At 46.1% G+C, this 21,688-nt stretch overlaps 1 protein-coding gene across 5 annotated transcripts in view; it reads left to right on the forward strand.

Annotated features, from left to right (window-relative positions):
- Positions 1–21,688, forward strand: part of LOC105012855 (brain-specific angiogenesis inhibitor 1-associated protein 2) — a 102,872-nt gene that overhangs the window by 31,755 nt on the left and 49,429 nt on the right. For all 5 annotated transcript variants that reach the window (XM_013135752.4, XM_029123357.2, XM_020051122.3 and 2 more), the window contains exons 2-3: positions 4,930–5,005; positions 8,837–8,923. In XM_013135752.4, the coding sequence (XP_012991206.4) occupies positions 4,930–5,005; positions 8,837–8,923 (163 nt within the window). The remainder of the gene's footprint in view (positions 1–4,929; positions 5,006–8,836; positions 8,924–21,688) is intronic.

The raw sequence follows: 21,688 nt of genomic DNA on the forward strand, positions 1-21,688 counted from the left end.
CACGTGGGAGCGCGCGCACGCACACATACTGCTGCTTACCATTTGTAGACCTCATCTATCGTCGGGGACTTAGAGTAAGCCTCTTAACCAATTACTTTAATGGTGTGTCTCTTAGAAAGCCAGACATACAACTCCCATTCCTGCAGTAGCTGAAACATCCATTCCCTCCTTGGATAAGGAAATAGTGTCAACCTTTACGTTTCACCATGGTCCTTCAGTTGACTACATAAGGCAATGAATACTGTGCTTGCATAGGAGATGGTACACTACGGAGTAGAAGTATTCCTTTCTTTACTGTAGGATGCAGCCCATGTTTTAAATGACACCCGGGACCATTTTAATCTGTAGACTCATTGAAAATGTCTGTCTTTCTATTCCCATTGCACTGAATTGATAAACAGTTTATTTACCTTTGAAGAAGTGCATTATTTTGCACCTCTGGTCTTTTGCTTTGTCGGGGCAAGACCTTGTGTTATTGTCTGCCCGGAAAAATGACCTCTGATTTCAGCCAGTTAGTGGCCATGAAGCTGCTGTCAGTTAACCAGCGCCCAGGAAGCTGTTTTCAGTAAATCAGCGCCCAGGTAGCTGCTGTCGGATAATCAGCGCCCAGGTAGCTGCTGGTGTCTGGTTTTATATTAAATATAGATAAGGCCTGTAGGAATGCAGTTAATCAGAATGATCAAAATTGCGGAATTGACAATATCCAAATGGCAAATCTGCGCGATTTGCCATCTATACTTAATATAAAACCATACACCAGCTTAGTGGGCGCTGTTCTTTTTTTCTCCCAAGTTAACAGAAATCCTAGCCTAAATAATCTATCGGATTTTAGAAGTAAGGTTATCTACTCTGTTTACACCAAAGTGTTTGCAAAACGCAATTCAATTGTAACTGCGCCGTTTATTTAAGTACATACTTCTGTTTTGCTTTATTTGGCAGACATAATTTACATACACAAGTGCAAGCACGCAAGGGAACGCAGCGTTTAATTAATGGTGAATTTAACTAAATGTTATTAGTCTTGGGGATCGTTAGGCACTGAAGGTGGCAGCGACTAGCTGACGTTCAACGTTTCTCACTGCTGGCTGGTCTTAGAGAGGCAGAACGGTGAGAGGCGAGGAATGGGGTGGACAGAGACGCTACTGCTGTTCTCTCTCCTTCAGCCGCCTCGTGGCTGACCCCCAGAGGGGCCCTGAAACACCTGACCGGCTGAGGCTAAACTAATTAGAAGAAACCCTGCAGGGTGTCTGCGAACGGCAAGGGGGGGAGAGACTAGGATGCGTGCCTTACTGAGCAGCTGTAATTCCGGTGTTTTGGTCCCTTAATTTAGACTAATCGCCAATTTACAGTTGTTGGCATCTTTTGAATTTTGTAAGGGAAGGGAAATTGGACCTGTAACCTGCAAAAGGGTAGGGGCTTTTTGTTCTGGCGTTTCTTGATTCCTGTTCTCTAAGGGTAAATTCATCTGTTAGACCAAACACATGTTCCCTCTAATGTTTTGGGTTACTGAAGAAATGTCTAGACTCCTGATCAGAAACTTTGAAGTTCTAGCTTGTAATTACACTGAACGCTGAGCTGTACTCCAAGAGACAGTTTCAGCATGTATGCAACAGACAATTTATTGTGGCCTGTAAAGGGCCTTTAAACAAATAGTGGAGCAAATCCTATAGCATTTTCATATATACATTGCTTTCCAGGGGTCTTCTACCTTTTTCTTGTCCAAGGACCCCCACTCAAATCAATCAATGGGTCCGCATGATAATTGGCCTCTTGGTTGGTTTGATTCCGGTGGGGAGGGGGCAATTTGAAAATGTGTTCTCACTACTTTTAGTTGAGTGTTTTAATTACTCCAATCACTCGCATAGTAATTTGTCACATCCTAAAATAATGTTTTAAATAGTATGTTGACTGATCTCTTTAACTTTTTCTCTCTATTCAGTAATCCCTAAACCATCATTATATCTGAAAATTACTCACTCCCTCAATCCACACTTGAAGTCATATTTTTTATTTTGGAAACAAACCCCTATCCCTGCTACACACACACACTTCTGATTTAGATGATGTAGCCTACAGGAGCCTTTATGTGGTGTTCAGTGCACACAAAGTTCAATTAAAGTTTTTACATTAAAGTCTGAAATGAATGATTTTGTACTCTGTCTGTAACCTAATGGCCCACCACTTTAGAAAATTAACCACTAAAATGCATTAATTCCATGCAGCAAATGAAATAATGTAGGCTTTTTACAGTATAAAATCAAGCCTGTCTTTAAAATGCACCCCTGCCTCTGAACTGCACCCCTGCCTCTGAACTGCAGGGGTGCAAATAGCATTTTCAGTTCTTCAAAGACAGTAACATGCATCAAATATAGCAATTTAAATACCAACTTCATTTGAGGCTTTAAAAATAGGCAATGTTAGACAAAACATTTCATGACTGAGTAAAACATTCTTGGCAGAAAAGACTGGTGCGATACAAGGAATTATGCATTATTGTTTACTGGTTAGTGAAAAGAAATACAGTTTATTCTTTCCTTTCCAAAAAAGATGTATAGGAAGGTTTTGAGTGAGGAACAGAAGCATTCAATTTGCAGTGGTCTCTTAATTTTAACCCTTCTGTTCCTCACTCAAAACCATCCTTTTCAACTTTTTTGGAAAGGAAAAGGTGCAGTGGTCTCTTTATTTTTTTCCAGGGCTGTATGTATCTTTTCTTGGTTTAAATTGGTTAACTAGAAATCTAGAAAGTTGCGTCATTTTATTCACTCCTTTAAACTTAATTTATTTAATGTAATTCACAGTTGGCATATTCAAACTGATTGGCATAGATTAAAATGGTGCTGCAGTCAAACAAGCAAGTTTCTATTGTGCATTGCGAGGAGGTTCCTAGCTAGAGATATTTGATGGCCAGGCAGAGTTGAGAGGGTTTATTTACTTTTACCCTGTAAAATAAACCCAGAAGTGGACTGGTCACCCCTCTAAGCCTGGATCCTCTCTAGGTTTCTTCCTAAATTTCAGCCTTCTTAGGGAGTTTTTCCTAGCCACTGAAATTCAACACTACTGTTGTCTGCTCCTTGGGGTTTAAGGCCGGGTGTTTTGTAAAAGCACTTTGTGACAACTGCTGATGTAAAAAGGGCTTTATAAATACATTTGATTGTTAGCACATTTTTTACATTTACACTTCTGGTACTGCCAGTAAACATACTGTACAGTTCAGAGACTTAGATGGCCTGATTGGCTGTGGTGCACAGGTTGCTATAATTGGCTGTGGTGCACAGGTTTATGTAGGGTTCAAGTCTGATGCTTTTATATTATTGCACTGTTACTCTGCTTAGTACAAATTCACAGATCTGTCTTGCAAAGTTAGATTTGTTTTTATGGCATTGTAGAGTTGTCTTTTGTTGATTAAATGCTAGAAAATATAAAATTAACTAAGTACTAAAACTATTTTCAATGTCTATCTAATCTTATTTGGCCAAACCTAGATAAGTGCTTGGCAGAGCCAGTAATGATCTGGCTTGCTAGTTAGATGAGTTTATGAGCTAGCTAGATTTTCTTCATGCTTTATTTGTAAGTAGTGAAAGATCATGGACAGTTTTTGCTGAAAGAGCCGTTGGCTCTATTTAATCCCACACTGCAGCCTGTATGTGGACCGGAGGCACAGGTTTATACCACTGGACCTATCGAAGTGAAAAGCCAGCAGAATTTGCATGTAGTCGCATTTTTGAGCACATTAGGTCTAACTCCATTTGCTCTAAACTGCTCCTAAACAATGCAAGGATGAAGGCTTACAAAAGAATGTCAACTTTGTTTTAAAAATCTTCCTTAGGTAATCTAAAACTGCATTGACATCAGCTGCAGTTGAGGAAATCTGCAGAATGGTAGCGCCTTTTAATTCCTGGCCTTCAGGATTCCACTCCCTGTAGGGAATGGAAATAACTGGATGAATCAGATTCATGTTTCCTGTGGGCCATCTGTGACATGTTAGATGTTTCTTCATCCTTTAAAGAAGCATATTTGCCAAGAGACGCTAATTTATGTTTACAATCTTCAGTTAACTTTAGCCACCACTAGCTAAACATCAGTGAATGTAATGGGGTTTAATAAAACAATATAAAAAAATAACCCCAATCAATTGCAATTGTTTTTTTTTTATGTTACTTTAAGTTGATTCTGCTCATAACTTTTTAGCTAGATTTTAGCTAGATTTTAGCTAGAGGTAGATACAAGTAACTGAAGTAATGTCTTTGTATCAAATGGTGAACCATGGTTTTCAGTTGTTCTCTACCCATATACTACTTACAGTGTGAACTACAATAGAACAAGTTTTAGAATAGTGGAAATGTACATGTCTGAACCCAAAACTATCCATTTGTTTAGCCACTGACCAACTGAACAAGACTGTAGACTGTAGGTCTAGGTTCTCTGCCTGGAGAGATGACAGGGTGGGTGGATGGGAGACATCAAACCACCTCGCTGCCTTGTCAGTTGCAGCTTGTTATTCTGTGCCTAAACAGTGCATTGTTATTCGTCACTATATGCCCCCCCAACAGATTCTCGCTGTACCTTGTCGCTCGGTCTTTTTCCATCCTTTCTGGTTTTCATTCATTCTCTCTCACAAACGCTCGCGTGCGCGCACACACCTCTCAGCATTACTTCAGTCCTCCACAGCATGTGTACGTCTTTCTCCCACTCCATGTCGCCAACGGCCTCTCCTCCAGCCATTACACAGAATAACGGATCGTGTTCAGAAGCGCCGTGGGTGGACCGATGATGTCATTAATTCGACATGGACATTCTAGTACTTGAGAGGTGTTCGGCTGAAGTGCCGTGTCCCTGTGCATATGTAGATGAGTGTGTGTGTGTGTGTGTGTGTGTGTGTTTGTGAGGCAGACGAGCTAACAAACACCCTGTCTTTTGTGTCTCTTTCAGTCCATCATGGAACAGTTCAACCCCTGCTTGCGGAACTTCGTGGCCATGGGGAAGAGCTACGAGAAGGCCCTCTCCAGTGAGTGTTCCTGTTCTCCCTGTCCTCTGGCCTGTTTGCATTGCCCTTTCCTCTCTCCTCCGTTTTTCTCGTTTCATCTGTTCCTCGCCTCCTTCCACTGCACCGTCCCTCATCTATCTCTCCAGGCAGCTAGCCAACCGCCAGCCTGTGCCTCCTCCACCTCCTCGTTTAAAAGAAGAGATCGTATTTATCATCCCGACACAGTAGCAGACAGATAGCCAGTCTTATCATCTGGTGTGCAGCCCCTGGCGCAGCCTCAGAAGAAGCGAGGCCATGTTCCAAATTACACCCTGTTCCTGGCTTATTGTGCTACCTGTGACCGGAGATTGACGGGCTCTGGTCCAAAATAAATGGGAATAAAGTTATATTTTGGCTTCAGAGTGAGTTATTTCTTTATTTCGTGTTTCTTCCCCTCCTATTGTGTTGTATCAAACTGCACTTGCCAGGATCTGCCTCTTCACAGCAACTCCCGAACAGGCTCAGGAGAGTTGAAGATCATGGTGTGTCTTCCTGCCCCTTTTTCCACGCAGCGCCTCCAACTGGGAAGTTTGTCCGATCAGCGCGTATGAGGATACGCTCACTCAGCTGATTACCGTTGGTACAGTGTGATAGGGCAAGGAAATGCCTACTGAAGATGCTTCCCTGTGCGATGCTAACCAACATCACCTCGCAGTGGCACAGTTGGGACTGGAAGAAAGACTGCAGTGGACAGCTTGTCATTATGAAAGAGTGCCTTACACTTCTGTGCCACATGGGCGCAAAAAATCCCCAAAGCTAAAGCCTCGACATCAGATTTGAGATGGAGCCCTGATAAGGCACTTTGTACCTTTGATAGTGTGATCGATAGCCATTATAAAAGCGCTGATGGACAACAGGAGATTACTGTGAGCGCGTGCACTTTGGATTGTCCGAAGATGAAGCTTTCGAGAGCTTTTCAGATTGCGTCCCAGACAACGTTTTCGTAAAACATTTATCTCTGCTCATCGGAGCTCTCTCCCTCTCTGACCTGGTCAATACACGCAGCACACATCCACTTGGACCAATCCGGGCCGCCAAATGGCTATCGGTCTGTGCTGGGTGAAGCGACGGCATGCCTGTTTCTGGGCCATATGGAAGAATAATGAAGGCCTTGTAGGAGGCACTGCATGGGGGCGGGGTTGTCCTTAACCTGAGGTAAAAAATGTCCTGTCCTTCCCTTCTCCAAGGTAGCCCAGAGGTTGGGCTAGGGACGGTGGGTCTGTCACAGGCCTGATGTCTGCCGTTACACACGCAATCAAACCCCACCCCCCCCTTGCACTATTGGTGAAGGAGGCGACAACTAACCCCAGACTGACTTGTGTTTTGGGAACCCTGCCTTTCATTCCACACGGCGCTGCCCAAGAGAGTGATCATAAATGATACCCTCAGCCACTGGAGCCATGGGCTGTTAACTCCACCACCCTCAGCCACCGGAGCCATGGGCTGTTAACTCCACCACCCTCAGCCACCGGAGCCATGGGCTGTTAACTCCACCTCCACCACCCCCAGCCACCGGAGCCATGGGCTGTTAACTCCACCTCCACCACCCCCAGCCACCGGAGCCATGGGCTGTTAACTCCCCCTCCACCACCCTCAGCCACCGGAGCCATGGGCTGTTAACTCCACCTCCACCACCCCCAGCCACCGGAGCCATGGGCTGTTAACTCCACCTCCACCACCCCCAGCCACCGGAGCCATGGGCTGTTAACTCCCCCTCCACCACCCTCAGCCACCGGAGCCATGGGCTGTTAACTCCACCTCCACCACCCCCAGCCACCGGAGCCATGGGCTGTTAACTCCCCCTCCACCACCCTCAGCCACCGGAGCCATGGGCTGTTAACTCCACCACCACCACCCTCAGCCACCGGAGCCATGGGCTGTTAACTCCACCACCACCACCACCACCCTCAGCCACCGGAGCCATGGGCTGTTAACTCCACCACCACCACCCTCAGCCACCGGAGCCATGGGCTGTTAACTCCACCACCACCACCACCAAGCAGGCAGAGAGTAAGGATCACCCTGACCCGGACAGAGAGACTGGAAAAACAAGCTCCCCCCCCAGGCCACCAGGCTGTTGAATCTGTCTGCTCTGTATTCTGTTCTGAGCCTTAGAGACTTTTTTTACACACACTGTCCACCCTGTAGTACCAAATTCATTGCTAAAAAATAAAAACGTATTACGTGCTGTTATTTTGGATTGAATTTGACATTTTGTAATAGTTTTTTATTTATAATGATAACTATAATAACTTAATTTAGCTGTCTGCATTGTTTAGGAGCCAGGACACAAACATGACTACCCCCTGCAATGTGACCCAACCAATCAACTTCAAAACTATTTTGTAGAAACCAGGAAAGGCTTGCTACTAATCAGTCAACCTTTCGAGTAAACTGCCATTTTCTCATTCTAGACTGAGTACTAACAATACAGCCCATTCTTGAGTCCTACACAAGAAAGGCTGTCGCCTGGTTGCTCCGTCAGCAGTACTGGGGCCTGAATGTGAGGAGTCCTTAAATAGGCAGAGTTAGCCACAATACTTCTCGATTTATTTAAGGTGTTAGCATTTTTTGCATGTAGCCAGTCAGTCATGTAGCCAGTCAGCCATGTGGCCAGTCAGCCATGTGGCCAGTCAGCCATGTGGCCAGTCAGTCATAGCGCTGGTTTGTCCAAGTGACACGTTGTACAGTCGAGCCAAAGTTCTGCTAGTCAGCTGGTCACCGGGGAGGGACAGCGTTGCAGAAGGGCAAAAGCTGTCCAATCGGACCCGCGCCAGAACCACAAACCGCTCCTGTATGTCGGCCCGTCTGGGAGAGCAGCGGTGACGTCCGGGTCTGGCCTGCTCTGCTCCGTACTTTTCTCTCAGCCTGTGGGTCGGTTCCCTTGGGAGTGCCAACGGCCACGACGGCAGAGCTGCTGTTGATAGGCTGCATTTTTTACATTTTTGCAGGAGGCACGCCATAGTGAGAATTGGTTCAGGCTAGGGTTGGCCGGCCGGTCCCTGGGGAAGGATGAGGCCTGGTTGGGTAGGGAGGTGAATATTGCCGGATGTTTACAGTGAGAATTGATCGTTTTCGGGCCACTGGTCCCCTGTGAGCCGTGGCGTCGGGCTGATGTGCTGCTTTGGTTGGGAAGTCGGGAAGCGAAATACTGAGCAATCGATGTGACAGGAGTGATATGAGACACATCATTTCTATTTAGTTATGTGGAATTCTCTCTCTCCACCCGTTCTCACATCTGCGTCGCTGGAGTAGTGTGAAGGAGGAACTCATAATGCTAACATATGCAGAAGCTAATCCCAATTAATGTGAGTCAACAGACAGCGGCAGCGCCTGAGTTATGTTCCCTTATTAGCTCCTGTCTTACCTCCCACATGGAGCGTGTCTGTCTGCGCGTGTCTCTGTCTGTCTTGTCTGTCTGCGCGCATCTCTCTCTGTCTGTCTTGTCTGTCTGCGCGCGTCTCTGTGTCTGTCGGCGCGCGTCTCTGTGTCTGTCGGCGCGCGTCTCTGTGTCTGTCGGCGCGCGTCTCTGTGTCTGTCGGCGCGCGTCTCTGTCTGTCGGCGCGCGTCTCTGTGTCTGTCGGCGCGCGTCTCTGTGTCTGTCGGCGCGCGTCTCTGTGTCTGTCGGCGCGCGTCTCTGTGTCTGTCGGCGCGCGTCTCTGTGTCTGTCGGCGCGCGTCTCTGTGTCTGTCGGCGCGCGTCTCTGTGTCTGTCGGCGCGCGTCTCTGTGTCTGTCGGCGCGCGTCTCTGTGGTGCCTCCGACTACCTCATTCTACCCGCCCCTGACCTTGCTCTCACCTTTCTGCCCCCCAGATGTGACATTTGCCGCTAAGGGCTACTTCGACGCCCTTGTCAGGATGGGTGAGCTGGCCAGTGAAAGCCAAGGATCCAAGGACCTGGGTGAGTATCTCCCCCATCAGCTGTCAGGGTGTGAAGTGCTATAACGCTGGCCAGTGCTTGTCTTTAGTGTCGTTATTGTCAGTTTGTCTGTCATCTCTGCCACCTGACATCCGTCTCTACTCCCTTTCCTTACCCCCAGACCTAAAGGGTCGGCTCGCTGGGCTGCCGGTCAGCGCTTTGTCTCAGTGTGTGCTGCCATGTCGTGACCTTTCCCCCCTACCTGGACATGAGGCCATCCCCCACTGGCCACCACTTGTTTGGGGTGCTTGTAGCGTTCATTGACCGTCTGCGTCATAGGCTTTTATAGGTTGTAGCTACTGTTTCGCCGCACTCTTGCAGCAGTGTAGCACTCCACGAACGGGGAAACCGAGACGCGCTCCCGCCGTCTCTCTTCCTGTGTTTCGTCACTCTAATTCTAGGGTCAGTGGAGATGACACATGGTTTTCCTGTACGGTGGCCTGGCGGGGTCAGTCGCAGGATGCCAGTTTTCTTCATTTTCCTTCAACCCTCTCCTTCAGTTTAGCTGCAGATGGTTTATTTTGGGGAAAATGACTGTTAAGTGTATAAGCGCCGCCACCACTCCGTTTGCCTGGAGAAAAGCAACAAGGAGCGTGCCCGGCAGGGTGCCATTAAAGACCGAAGAGTGATAAATATGGGCCCAGTCTTCCAATCCGCTCCCTAATTGGCTGCCAGATGGCTCCCGTTTCCCTTTACCGTACGTTACCAAAATCATCACATCGTACTCACCTACTGCACTGATATTAATTACCAAAATAATCTGAGCTTTGGTTTGAATGAAATAAATACCAGTTAACTAGCTAGTTAGCCTTGTTAACTATGTCAGAAGAGCTGATTGAGCGTCACACATTGGCAGGAAGGGATACTTAGACGCCTACTCAATCCTAAATGCAATCTAAAGGTTTGATCTAAAAAAAAAACCTGCACAAAAAATGGTGACAAAATTTACAGAATCATACTGCCTAGGTGACCTCAAGGTGCCATGGCAACCACAGAACTATTCCCATGGAGAATTGGGGTGCCACTGGGTCCTGAAACTCGGAGTAGAAGAAATCCATGCATCATTTATGAGAGGAACTGCAGAGAAGGAACCGGAGAGAGGCTGTTGTCCTCTGCCTCCCTGCAAATTACATCTCAGAAAGTCATTTCATTTTTGGGACCGACAGCAGTTTGGTGAATTCCATTCAGTTCCACTCAAGGGGATTGTTGTCGGCTGGGACGAAACGCTATGTGACGTTTGTGCCTACACATTCTTCTGTGTTTGCGTGCGTGTGTGTTTGTACGTATGTGCACATGCATGGCCCCGACATGTCCCGGTCGACGCAGGAAGGTCCAAAGATCACCAGATTGACCAGAGCTGCCGACCTCAGATAAAGCAGTTGCCGTGGCAACGGCGTGGGCGGCGACGCTGCCTGGGAAAGCTCAGGCGAGATCGGAGTGTCTCTGATAGGATTCTTCTGTCCATGATATACGGAAAACAAGCTTGTGCCAGGCCTTTGTGGCGCCCATTGTGTGTGGGTGTGTGTTTGTGTGTGTTTGTGTGTGTTTGTGTGTGTTTGTGTGTGTTTGTGTGTGTGTGTGTGTGGCTTACTGGCAGACGGGCAGACTGATGTGAATATTTTATTCAGAAATGGGGCTTCTACCTTATGAGCCTTCACACGCAGAGCCCAGAGCCCTCTGTGGTTTCCCATTGATTTCTGGGTGTTAACGTGTCTCCCATGTTAATCCTCCGCATAGTCTCAAGCCCGCTCCCCACCCCACCCCCGGCGCGTCCTCGTGTTATGAACTCGGAGAACATGCCCCTGACGGTTTCAACTGCTGCTCATCTCACACGTGCTTCCCGTTTGGACCGTGTCAGAGCCATGTTTTGGAACAACTTCTAGAAAAGGCGTTGTTATAATGAGGGATGTTCATTAACCCCACCCAGAACCCTTGTGCTGGAGCAGAATGACGGTGTGTTCATGCCTTTTAAAAAAAGGTCACAAGTAGTTTTAATTCAGCAATCGGCTTCGAGACATATCTATCCCAACTCTACTGTTCTAACCGCGCCCTGCTGGTCCCTGCGAAAAACCACAGGGTTATATCAGCATATCCACCTGTCAACAAGGTTAACGCACAGAGGCTACTTCCGCACCAGCCTCCTTCGCAACCAAATCATCCAATTTCCAGGGAAAATGGAAAGAGCTCGTGTCGACATTTCCTGTTTTGGACATTAACCGGTCAACACTGTCTTAACCCCTGGGGATTCTCCGGGATTCGTTGAACAGTGCAGAAGAGGACCTCCGTCGACATGTTTTTCGTTTGTACAGGACCGGTACGTGGGGGACCTAGTTCTGGGTGGTTATTCTTAGCCGTCTACCATGTTAGGCCAATCAGGGTTGACATGCCTTTTAGGGAGTGTTCTCCTCCACTTATGTTAGAGTGGCTGTTTGAGGCCCAGGAGAGCGAGGGAAAGCCTGTAACAGCAAGTTGACTTTCCGCGTGGTAACATTCCTCACTCCGAAACGTAGACTTCATCGAAGTGACCCGAAACAAACAGAAGGACCCTGTTTGGTGAAGAATATTCCAAGTTATATTATCTGCGTTCGTGGGACGACCACTGTTACATTTCAGCGAACGACATGCCAGTTCAGTTTTGCTTAGGTCCCTCAGAAAGCCGTTGCAGGCTGGCATCTTTGCGTGGATTTGGACGAGGGTACGCACACCAGCCCTGGTTCACCCCCCTTCCCTACACACACCCCCCGCCCATATGCATTGGAATGATGTTTGCGTATAAAACCGTGTAAGTGAAATGTAGGTGTTCCTACACACGTGTTAAATGAAAAGGATTGCGTTTGTTTGTGCTGTCAGAAACATTGTTTATGACTGGCGTGTGTGTGTGCGCGAGAGAGACGTTCCACTGCAGAATGTGGTTCCTCCAGCTCCGCTCTCGCGCGCTTCCTCCCACGCGTCCCCTCCCACTCCTCCTTTTGGGCTCGGTCTAATCATCCCCTGTCATTCTCCCTTCCTCCCACTCTCTCCCTCTCTCTCCCGGCTTGGTCTCCAGCTTCCTTTCCTTTGCCATCCGCCTCTCCTTCCACTCTCCCCCTCTCCTTCCACTCTCCCCCTCTCATTCCGCCCTCCACCTAGTGCTGTAGGAGATGCGTCCTAAAGCCGCGACCTTTCGGGCTTTTACTAATCGGCGCTACCCTAGCGATGCGGCTGTGTGTAGGGCCTTCTGGTAATTCCGAAATCTGTAGAGACGCCGTGTGTTTCGGTTGTGTTGTAAGAAGCCGACGTGTGCCCTTGTCCTTAATGGCACCCTATGTGCACTTGGTCGGACCAGGATCCCTATGGCTCTGGTCAGAAGGAGTGTACTTTTGAGGTGGTCTGGGGTGTGTTGTTTGTGACGCTCTCACTGAGCTCCGTTTCCCTTCGATGTTCCCCTCCTGAGGGGAAGAGTTCAGAGCTGTCTGACTGTGTTCTCTGCTCCGTACCTCACCCTGCCTACCATACACGGTCAGCCCCAGTTCTGTACTGCCAGGCTACGAGACAAGATTGGATGAAGCATGGAGGGGGGGATTTGCCAGAACAACGAGATGACGTTAGCCGTAGAAATAGATTTAGCAGAACGGGGAGAAAACCCTTCTGGGTGGGATTCCCGCTGAAGTGCAGGGAGTTGACTTCATATAGGACTTGTGAGCACAGATCCTTAACCTTCACATGAACACATCAAATGTGTTGACGATTACGCCTCTGTATAGTACCGATCTGGAAACACGATGTCACTTTTCTTTTGTTATTTTTAAATAGGTGTTCCAGTTTATCAGTTTTTCCCACACTTCTTGGCTACACTTGCACAATTCTACAACCTGATGCTAAGAAAAAGAAACCTTCTCCATAGTATTGTAGGCTTTTTGTATCACATATGGAAAAAAAGCAACACATCCTTAAACACAGGAGCGTTCATAGTAAAATGGATCATATGGGCCAAACTGTCTAAGAAGACCGTCTTAGACACTTGATTTTCATTATAATCAGTGACTGGGTTTGTAGTTTTCACTAAAGGACTGGCTAATGATAAAAGAAAATAACTGACTTCTGCATTCCGGCAGTGGAAACAAGTGCAAATCGCCTCAGGATTGCTCCAGAAAAAAGTTGTCCAGCAAATATTCAGAGTCTTAATGGCCTTCATTATTTTCATATTTAATAACCGGGAAGAAAATACTCCTGAAGCTAATTCAACTGTTTTTTACAGACGGTTAGGCCTGCTGCATGAATAAGCATTCGTAAAATTCAATTATGGTTCAATGCTGTAGGCTGTTTAGAAGGGTGAGATTAGGTTTTGTTTTTTGAAGTACCTGCTGTATGTTTGGTTTGCATTGACAATTCATGTTTTTTTTGTTTTGTATACACTGAAAATATACTATGTATTTGAAATGTGATATGTTTTGAAATCGATTCAGAGTGTATTTCATGTGTACTTGTATACTGTTAATACTTTTGTGTAGTAATGTGCAACATGCCTCTAAAACAATACACTGAGTGCAGACTGCTTTGTTTGGCTTGGAAACCCTCTAATCGGACCCTTTATACATGGCATATTGACGTCAGGAATTTGCTTTAATAAAGTTATGTTAAATCAAGGCTTTAGGAGAGACAAGCTTGAGGGAGGTCTATAGAGCACCTGGGACCAAGCCAGACCTAGCTTAACCAGATGCCTCCCATCAGTCTTGGACATTCCAGGTTGACTAGTCAGAACACAGTAAAGGCCTGGAGACTTCTTGTTTCTCTCTCTACTCCGTTTGGGTTACATTGTCTGTCTGCTTTAATCTCAGGGCTGACTCGGGGATGGCTCGGGGATGGCTCGGGGCTGACTCGGGGATGGCTCGGGGATGGCTCGGGGCTGACTCGGGGCTGACTCGGTGCAGAGATTTGTGCTGTGGGAGCAGGGCCGGCTCCAGGCATAAGCAATGTAAGTGGTCGCTTAGGGCCTAGGACCGCTAGGGGGCCTCCAACTGACGGGAGAGGGGACCCCAAATAAAATGTTGCTTAGAGCCCCCAAAAGTCTAGAGCCGGCACTGTGTGACCGAGGCTGAGCCCTTGCCCACCTAGGTTGGAGGTAGCACCGGATCACCATCTAATACCCCTCAGTCTTTACCAACCACACCCAGGTTCACATGGTGTGGGCCGTCCTGTTGAAAAGCGAGCGGCGTCGGATCAAGCCGGCCCGGTGCGATGAGACCAACGGCGTCTGTCCGCCTGGCACTTCGGACACGCCACATTCAAACGTTCTAAGGAGCTCAAAGCCAAGTGAATACTGCTTGGATCCCGACACACTTGGAGCGACGTCTAACAGCGTTTACCTTGGTAATGAGGATTACGCAAGCGCGGGCGCACGCACGGTAATGAGGATGGCCCTGGGGAAAATGAGGTGTAATTGTCTTTTTTAGGTTAATGGATGTGGGACATGGTGTCTGGTAAATGACTGCCTGTGAAAAGAGGCAGTTTAAAAGGCTAAGTGCTGTCTGTTTAGATTTCGAGGGGTTATTGGTGTTGAGAGAGATGGAGCCATTTGCTGGTTCATGCCTAAACGTAGTTAGTTTTACGGTTTTTAGGAGAACCAGCTAACGTTTTGTAAGTGAGGACAGGCCGAATGGCCTAACTTAGACGGATGTTTTATTTAGGCTGTCAAAAGCATAGAAAGAATATAGTCTGACAGACACACGTACACACACAAAGGCGTATTATGTGCAAATGAGGTGTTGGGCTTACTAATGCCAAGAGCAAACAATTACATCAGAACACACACACACACACACACCCTGGTTTCTCCCGTCTGTCCTTCCTCCTCCTGCTCCACCTGGCCCTAATAGATTGGGAGCAGAGAGCTCTTTTCTTAGCTCTGGTTCTCCCTCCCAGGGGTTCCTGCTGCCGTATACTGCTCTATTTAGGTGACATGCTATGCATGTTGGGGGTGGAAGTGGCCCACACAATCTCTCTCTCTCTAGACTGAGGATTTAGCATGCCCATTACTAACTCATGGGGAACCTTGGGCTCTTCAGTATATAGGGCCATCAAGGGGCTGTTTTGCTCACTCAGGGAGATCTTTAAATGCGTTTTTAAATCCCTTTAAACATTTCCTTTCATTTCACTGTCATTTAACTAGTCAGTTGAGAAACATGGTTTTTTTGGTCATGGTTTACTGTAGACTAGGGTCTTAACGCAAATGTAATCATGTATTGTTTTTTTTGTCTATTCTTTGTCTTATTACGGATGGCATGACCGAGTGCCTGCGCTGAAGATGAACCGAGAAAGGGGGCAATGACACTGAAATTGTGGTGTACCTTCTGACCGGACTTTAATCACAGAGAGGGCCTCTGCTTCTTACCTCTTTTTCCATTCTACCTTTCCTTGATACCATTCTTTATTTTCTGTGGTGATCTGCCTTGTCATCTTCCCTCAGTGCCATATGTGATCTTACCGGTTGTACAGCCTTAGGTCCCCCCCCCCCCCCCGTATCGCAATGTTCACAACTCGTCTTTTTCCGTGGTCTCTGTGCCTGAGTATTCGACAGAAAGCGCATGCGCTTGGATACTTTTGTTGGGTGTTTTTTTTCTTCATACTGAGGCACTTTTTCTCTCGCCCGCTCTCTCATCTCCTTTCATCATTACAGCTCCGCTCCATTATTGCACCTCGGAGCATAAGGACCCATGAACCCAGACTTAATTGGCACACACCAGCACCGACACGCACGCACCCACCCTGCATTGTTTGTTTTGTCACAATCCAAATCAGTGTGATCTGTCACTCTTACATCCTCTATAGTCCACGACGCTCTGTATTCACACGGCTGGTCTTTATGTATCATCCTCCCATCTTCTATAGTCCACGACGCTCTGTATTCACACGGCTGGTCTTTATGTATCATCCTCTATAGTCCACGATGCTCTGTATTCACACGGCTGGTCTTTATGTATCATCCTCCCATCCTCTATAGTCCACGACGCTCTGTATTCACACGGCTGGTCTTTATGTATCATCCTCCCATCTTCTATAGTCCACGACGCTCTGTATTCACACGGCTGGTCTTTATGTATCATCCTCCCATCCTCTATAGTCCACGACGCTCTGTATTCACACGGCTGGTCTTTATGTATCATCCTCCCATCCTCTATAGTCCACGAAGCTCTGTATTCACACGGCTGGTCTTTATGTATCATCCTCCCATCCTCTATAGTCCACGACGCTCTGTATTCACACGGCTGGTCTTTACGTATCATCCTCCCATCCTCTATAGTCCACGACGCTCTGTATTCACACGGCTGGTCTTTATGTATCATCCTCCCATCGCTGGTCTTTATGTATCATCCCTCCTCCTGACTGCCAGCTGGACCTCAGACTCGTTACTGCGGATAAACTGCTCTACTACATTGCAATGACAGAAACCACTTCTTTATGGGTGTTAACAAAGGACACTGACCACCAGCTGTCTTCCTTGAGACGGACACTGACCACCAGCTGTCTTCCTTGAGACGGACACTGACCACCAGCTGTCTTCCTTGAGACGGACACTGACCACCAGCTGTCTTCCTTGAGACGGACACTGACCACCAGCTGTCTTCCTTGAGACGGACACTGACCACCAGCGGTCCTTCATTGAGGTGGATACTGTTTATTGGATTCACAATGTTGCTCGTTCAGCTGCTACTTTTTGTAGCGTCCATCTAAAACAGAGCAGTTCTTTTTAAATATATGGCGCCCTCTTTAGGTATTGGGAAATAAAAAAAGACAATCTAATTACAATGAAACCAATATGTCCACAAATACCCTCTAATAAAAGATGAGACTAGGGCTGCAACAACCAATCGACAACCCCAATAATTAAATGGCAACAGAGTACATTTTATCGATTAGTTGGATCCATTTGGGACACAGAAAAAGAGAGATGAAAACAATGTTGGAGGCTTTGGCTACTTGTTCGCAACTTAGTTCCTCTGCGCTTTCCATGGAAGACTTTAAAAAAGTAGCTGTTGAACAATGTGCTAGCGATGCCTGCCAGTGATGTATCCACACGGAAGAGAACACATTGAAGCCACGACGACAGACTTCCGAACGGCTTGTTATCTGAAACAAGTGAGTCCGTTTTAGTTTGCCTTCATGGCCAGAAGTGAGACATTCTTCATCCTGTATGCATCGTTGAGTTGCGTGTTAACGTTAGCTAAGTTTTTTTCAGTAGAGCCTTGTGCACAATTTGGATGAGACACTTGCATCCCCCTATTAAAAAGTAGGTGGTCTTTGATCTCGTTCTCTTGGTAAACCATCACACTTTCCCACTGGGAGGTTTTTCTGACAACTGTCTTTTAGTCTGCGAAAACAGCCTGATTCTCTTTTCTTTCTGTAGTTTGTTGGGACATGAATACTTTTTTTTTCTGGTAAATCCTTGTTTTTGTAAAACAACCAGGCTGGGATGTGTTTATATATTCTACTAGACAAAACATTTTCATTGCAAAATATAGTTTATTTTGGGGACATTCAAGAAGGTCCCTGTCCTTTCCAGTTTGTTCAATATGACGAAATATATTGCAATTTATAGTTCTTGTTTGCTGAAGTGAATATACCCCTGGTAACCACTGCCTGAGGCCTATATGGAAATATTTGATGGAATAGGAAAAATGAATAGCAGACCATTTAATGACTACGTACACATTCAGTTACCATTACACTATTTTCTGAGTTCATGTGGACAGAGACTTGAGCGCCTCAAAACAGAACTCAGACTAGGCCATAAAGACTTTACCCATGGGGAATTGTGACTTTGACTCCAGCATAGGGGACTCGGATCCAAGGTTTAGTGACACGTATACTACACCTCTTTTATAAATGTTTTTCAGCTGTGTCTGTTCTGTTCTTCCAAATCAGCCAATGTAAGTCATTTAAGTATTGAAAATCATAGTGCTTGGGAAATATGGTGTTTGGTTAAGGTATGAGGATCCCTAAAATGCACATTTCACAATAATCTGTAGGACCTCAAGTCTCCGAGCTACAAACAAGCATGGGGAAACTAGAGCGTCATGGGAACATGCTCGTTTGTGCTTCAGGTGCGGAATTAGATCTGTGACACTTTTTCCCTTCCAAATGTCTGGAACAAAAGGAGTTAAAACTAATTTTGAACAAACAAAATGGCCGCCCGCTGCCAGTGATTGCTCTACCGTGCGCATAAGCTGAATGGGGAAAGCGATGGGTCGAGAGAGAATAGTTGTGCTGGGCCAGGTACCGACCCCCCCCACTCACACACACACACACACACACACACACTCCAACCATACACGCCTCGCTTTTTGAAAACTGCCCTCGCCTCTCAACTTCTCCCACGGTAACAACCAATGCATTATGTTGCTTCCATGACAACCTTTAGTGATTCCCAATGACCTTTACTGGTCGATTATAATCCCCTGCTAAAGATTTCACGTAGTCTATCCAGTTGCGAAGGAACACCGGACACTATAGTCTCCACTGTACTAGTTTATACCTGTCAGCTGTAAGACATGTGCTTACCTGTAGCGCTGCAGGTGTGAACCAATGGTGTGCTCACACACACACACACACACACACACACACACACATATACACACATACACACACGTCTAGGCCAATTGTTCTCTCAATGAAGCTAAGGGTGTGGTTATGAGATTCATAGGGGGAAGGTGCCCCGTTGCTGTAGCTCGCACTCTGTGTGTGTGTTGGTTTGCCTAATCCAGCTGTCTGTCACACAGCTGAATGGCATTTAGCAGCTATGTGGACATCCTCGTTGGAAGCCCTCCGATGTCTAGCTGCTGCTGGTTCCTGGCAGACCGTCACACCGTCGCGAAACTCAAGGAAAGTTTCCCAATTACGTCATTGATCTTGTCTTTGTCTCTCCAGTAACCATGCCTACACAAGGGTTATGTCCGATCGCGCATTTTTTTCTTTCTTCATGTTGTGTGATCAAGATATAAGTTTCCATGGCAACAATGAGCATATCCGATCCCATGCAGTGACACGGTGGAAAATTCCTCTTTGGTGTGTAATTTGCTTGACGGTGTCCCACTGAATGTCATTCCAACGGAACTCCGCTTGTCGCATATGATGCGTCTCCGACCTGCTTTGTGTTTGTCATTCATTCTTCCTTTTCCTCAAGTGATTGTGTCGGTGTCGTGGTGTCAGGCAACACAGCCTCTTCAGGATTATACTAGGTCATTTTTCATATGGTGAATGTTGTTCACGCTGTAACACAGTATAATAATAATGTGTGTGTACATGTTTTCTTATACTGGTGGGGGACAAAAATGCCCACGTGTGTGGGTTTAACAGCTTTTTTATTGTGTGTGTGTGTGACCATCTTTCCAAGTGTAGTTAATTTGTTAATTGATCCAGCCACTAAGACCTAACCAACAGAATACCCAGTTCACTAAGCCCCCCCCCCCCATGGGCTGTGATAAGGGGATGGGTATTATCTGTAATCGGCTTAGAAGGCCTGCATGTGTTGAGCTGCATGCTTGGCAGGATGTTATGGCCTGCTCTTCCCAGAGTGCCACAGACAGACAGGATGTCACTGTCAGGAGGCCTCTATCTCATATAAGACCACCTCTGCTCAGACTGTCCATCACTGTGTAACAGTCTCAGGCTTTATCTCAATGTTCTAAAGTAGGCTTCCTGTGTGTCCATGTGGTCTGGACTTTTCCCCTTGAATTTATTTACACTACCATTCATAACTTTCTTGTTCTGAGAAGTTAAGTGTGTGGACAATGTGATGGTCTGGGGGTGCTTTGGTTGTGGTAAAGTGGGAGATTTGGAAAATGGATCTTGAAGAAGGAAGGCTATGACACATATTGCATTTTACTCTGGATCTCAACCCTATTGAGCTGTTGTGGGAACACCTTGACCGTATGGTATGTAAGAAGTGCCCATCAGGCCAATGAAACTTGTGTGAGGTGCTTCAGGTAGCATGGCATGAAATCTCTTCTGATTACCTCAACAAATTGACAACTACAATGCCATAGGTCTGCAAGGCTGTAATTGTTGCAAATGGAGGATTCTTTAATGCAAAATATACTTTAACACAATTATTTCATTTAAAAATCATTATTTCTAACCTTGTCAATGACTATATTCTATTAAGTTAGCTCTATTTCCTATTCAAACTTCATTTCATTTATGTTTAGTAATGGAAAACAAGGAGGTTTCTAAGTGGACATTCGATAGAACAGCATTCTTAATTATAGGTTTTGAAACCTGTCTGCCAGAGTACTTCTAAAGAAGTGCAGACCACGTAATGAATACAGGCACGCAATCAAAGGACTGTTCAGTTTCTCCTTCAGTCTGGAACATGTTTGAACTTTCAGATATGACAATGACTGGTTCTGCGTGTGTCCACCTCCGAATGGCAAAAGACCAACACTGCCTTTCTGCTCGGTTTGCTTTTAGGGCCCTTTCATTTCAGTCTGAAGTGGCCATGTGGCTCTGTTCTCTTTACTAGAGTGTGGTCAGTGTGTGGTAGTTTGCGTTGTTGCGTGCTGTCTGACATCACAGGCACGTCTAAACCCCACCGGGGTAGAATCTGAGATGGACCCAGCTCCTTAACACTACAAACAGAGGAGGCCCGTAGTCCTTCCCGACATCAGAGGCTCCGCTAGATCGCGCTGCATCTTCTCAACATCAAAGGTGCTTCGGAGGACTGCGTGGAATCTTCTGGAACTTTAAACATTGCAGATGAGTGTTTCAAAAGGTTCTGAAGGTTTGCAGACTCAAAGACTCTTTGGAGTGGAAAAACCAGCTTAACACGGCGAAGGCAAAGAAAGAAAGCTGTGAGCAGCAATGAACAGGGTTCACAGGGTGACACAAAGCTGTGGGGCCAAATTGAAATGCCACCGCTCTGTTTGGATGATTCTTTTTTGGATCTTTAAAAACTGATGTAAAGAGGCAAAAACTATTCTTGCCTGCGACAAGCTGTTTTCATTTAGTTTTATTTATTGTTCCTCTTGGACGACCGTGTATCCATAAACAGAAAATCAGAAATCCACATTGAAACACCAATTTAAACGTAGGTGAGGCAGACAGCAACTTTGTACAAACCCCCATTGGTTTATACCTGTTGTTAGGCTATAAGCGAGAGACGACCATATTTATGATTTGTACAGTTAAGATCATGTTCATGCATGTCTCTTGCTATCTTGATAGTATAGTGATTTCTCAGAATGGTCAACAAATAGGATTAGAATATTCTATCTTTGTATTAGTGTTTTTAAGCACATGTTTCAACCTATCCAGTACATTTCAGCCTGGAGCCATTTTGTCTGAATACTGTGGTCAGTAGACAAATGGCAGCTGTATAAACTGTAGAACTCTTTCTGTAGATATCATATTCTTTAGCTTTTAAGCTTTATGCCAGAGGTTCCCAACTCCCGTTCGCAACTATCCCCAGGGAACATGTTGTTGCAGCCCTTGAAGAGCGTACCTAATTCAAGTCAATAAAGGCCTGATAATTACTTGACAAGTAAAAATTTGAATGTGTCCTGTTAGGTGTACCTGAGAACCGGAGTTGGGAACCACAGCTTTATTCTGTTGAAATATATATTTTTAAAAGTAAATATTGTTAAAAATGATTACATAGTGGGGTGTTTTCTCCTCGTCATTATAGGGTGTTCTGTGTCGGTTGTTGGCAATTGTTCATTCATGTAATCGGTTGGTAACACCCAGACCTATAGTAGTAATATGTGTATTATTGTT

The sequence above is a fragment of the Esox lucius genome, chromosome 11 (assembly GCF_011004845.1).
Source record: "Esox lucius isolate fEsoLuc1 chromosome 11, fEsoLuc1.pri, whole genome shotgun sequence".
Classification (NCBI taxonomy): Eukaryota; Metazoa; Chordata; class Actinopteri; order Esociformes; family Esocidae; genus Esox; species Esox lucius.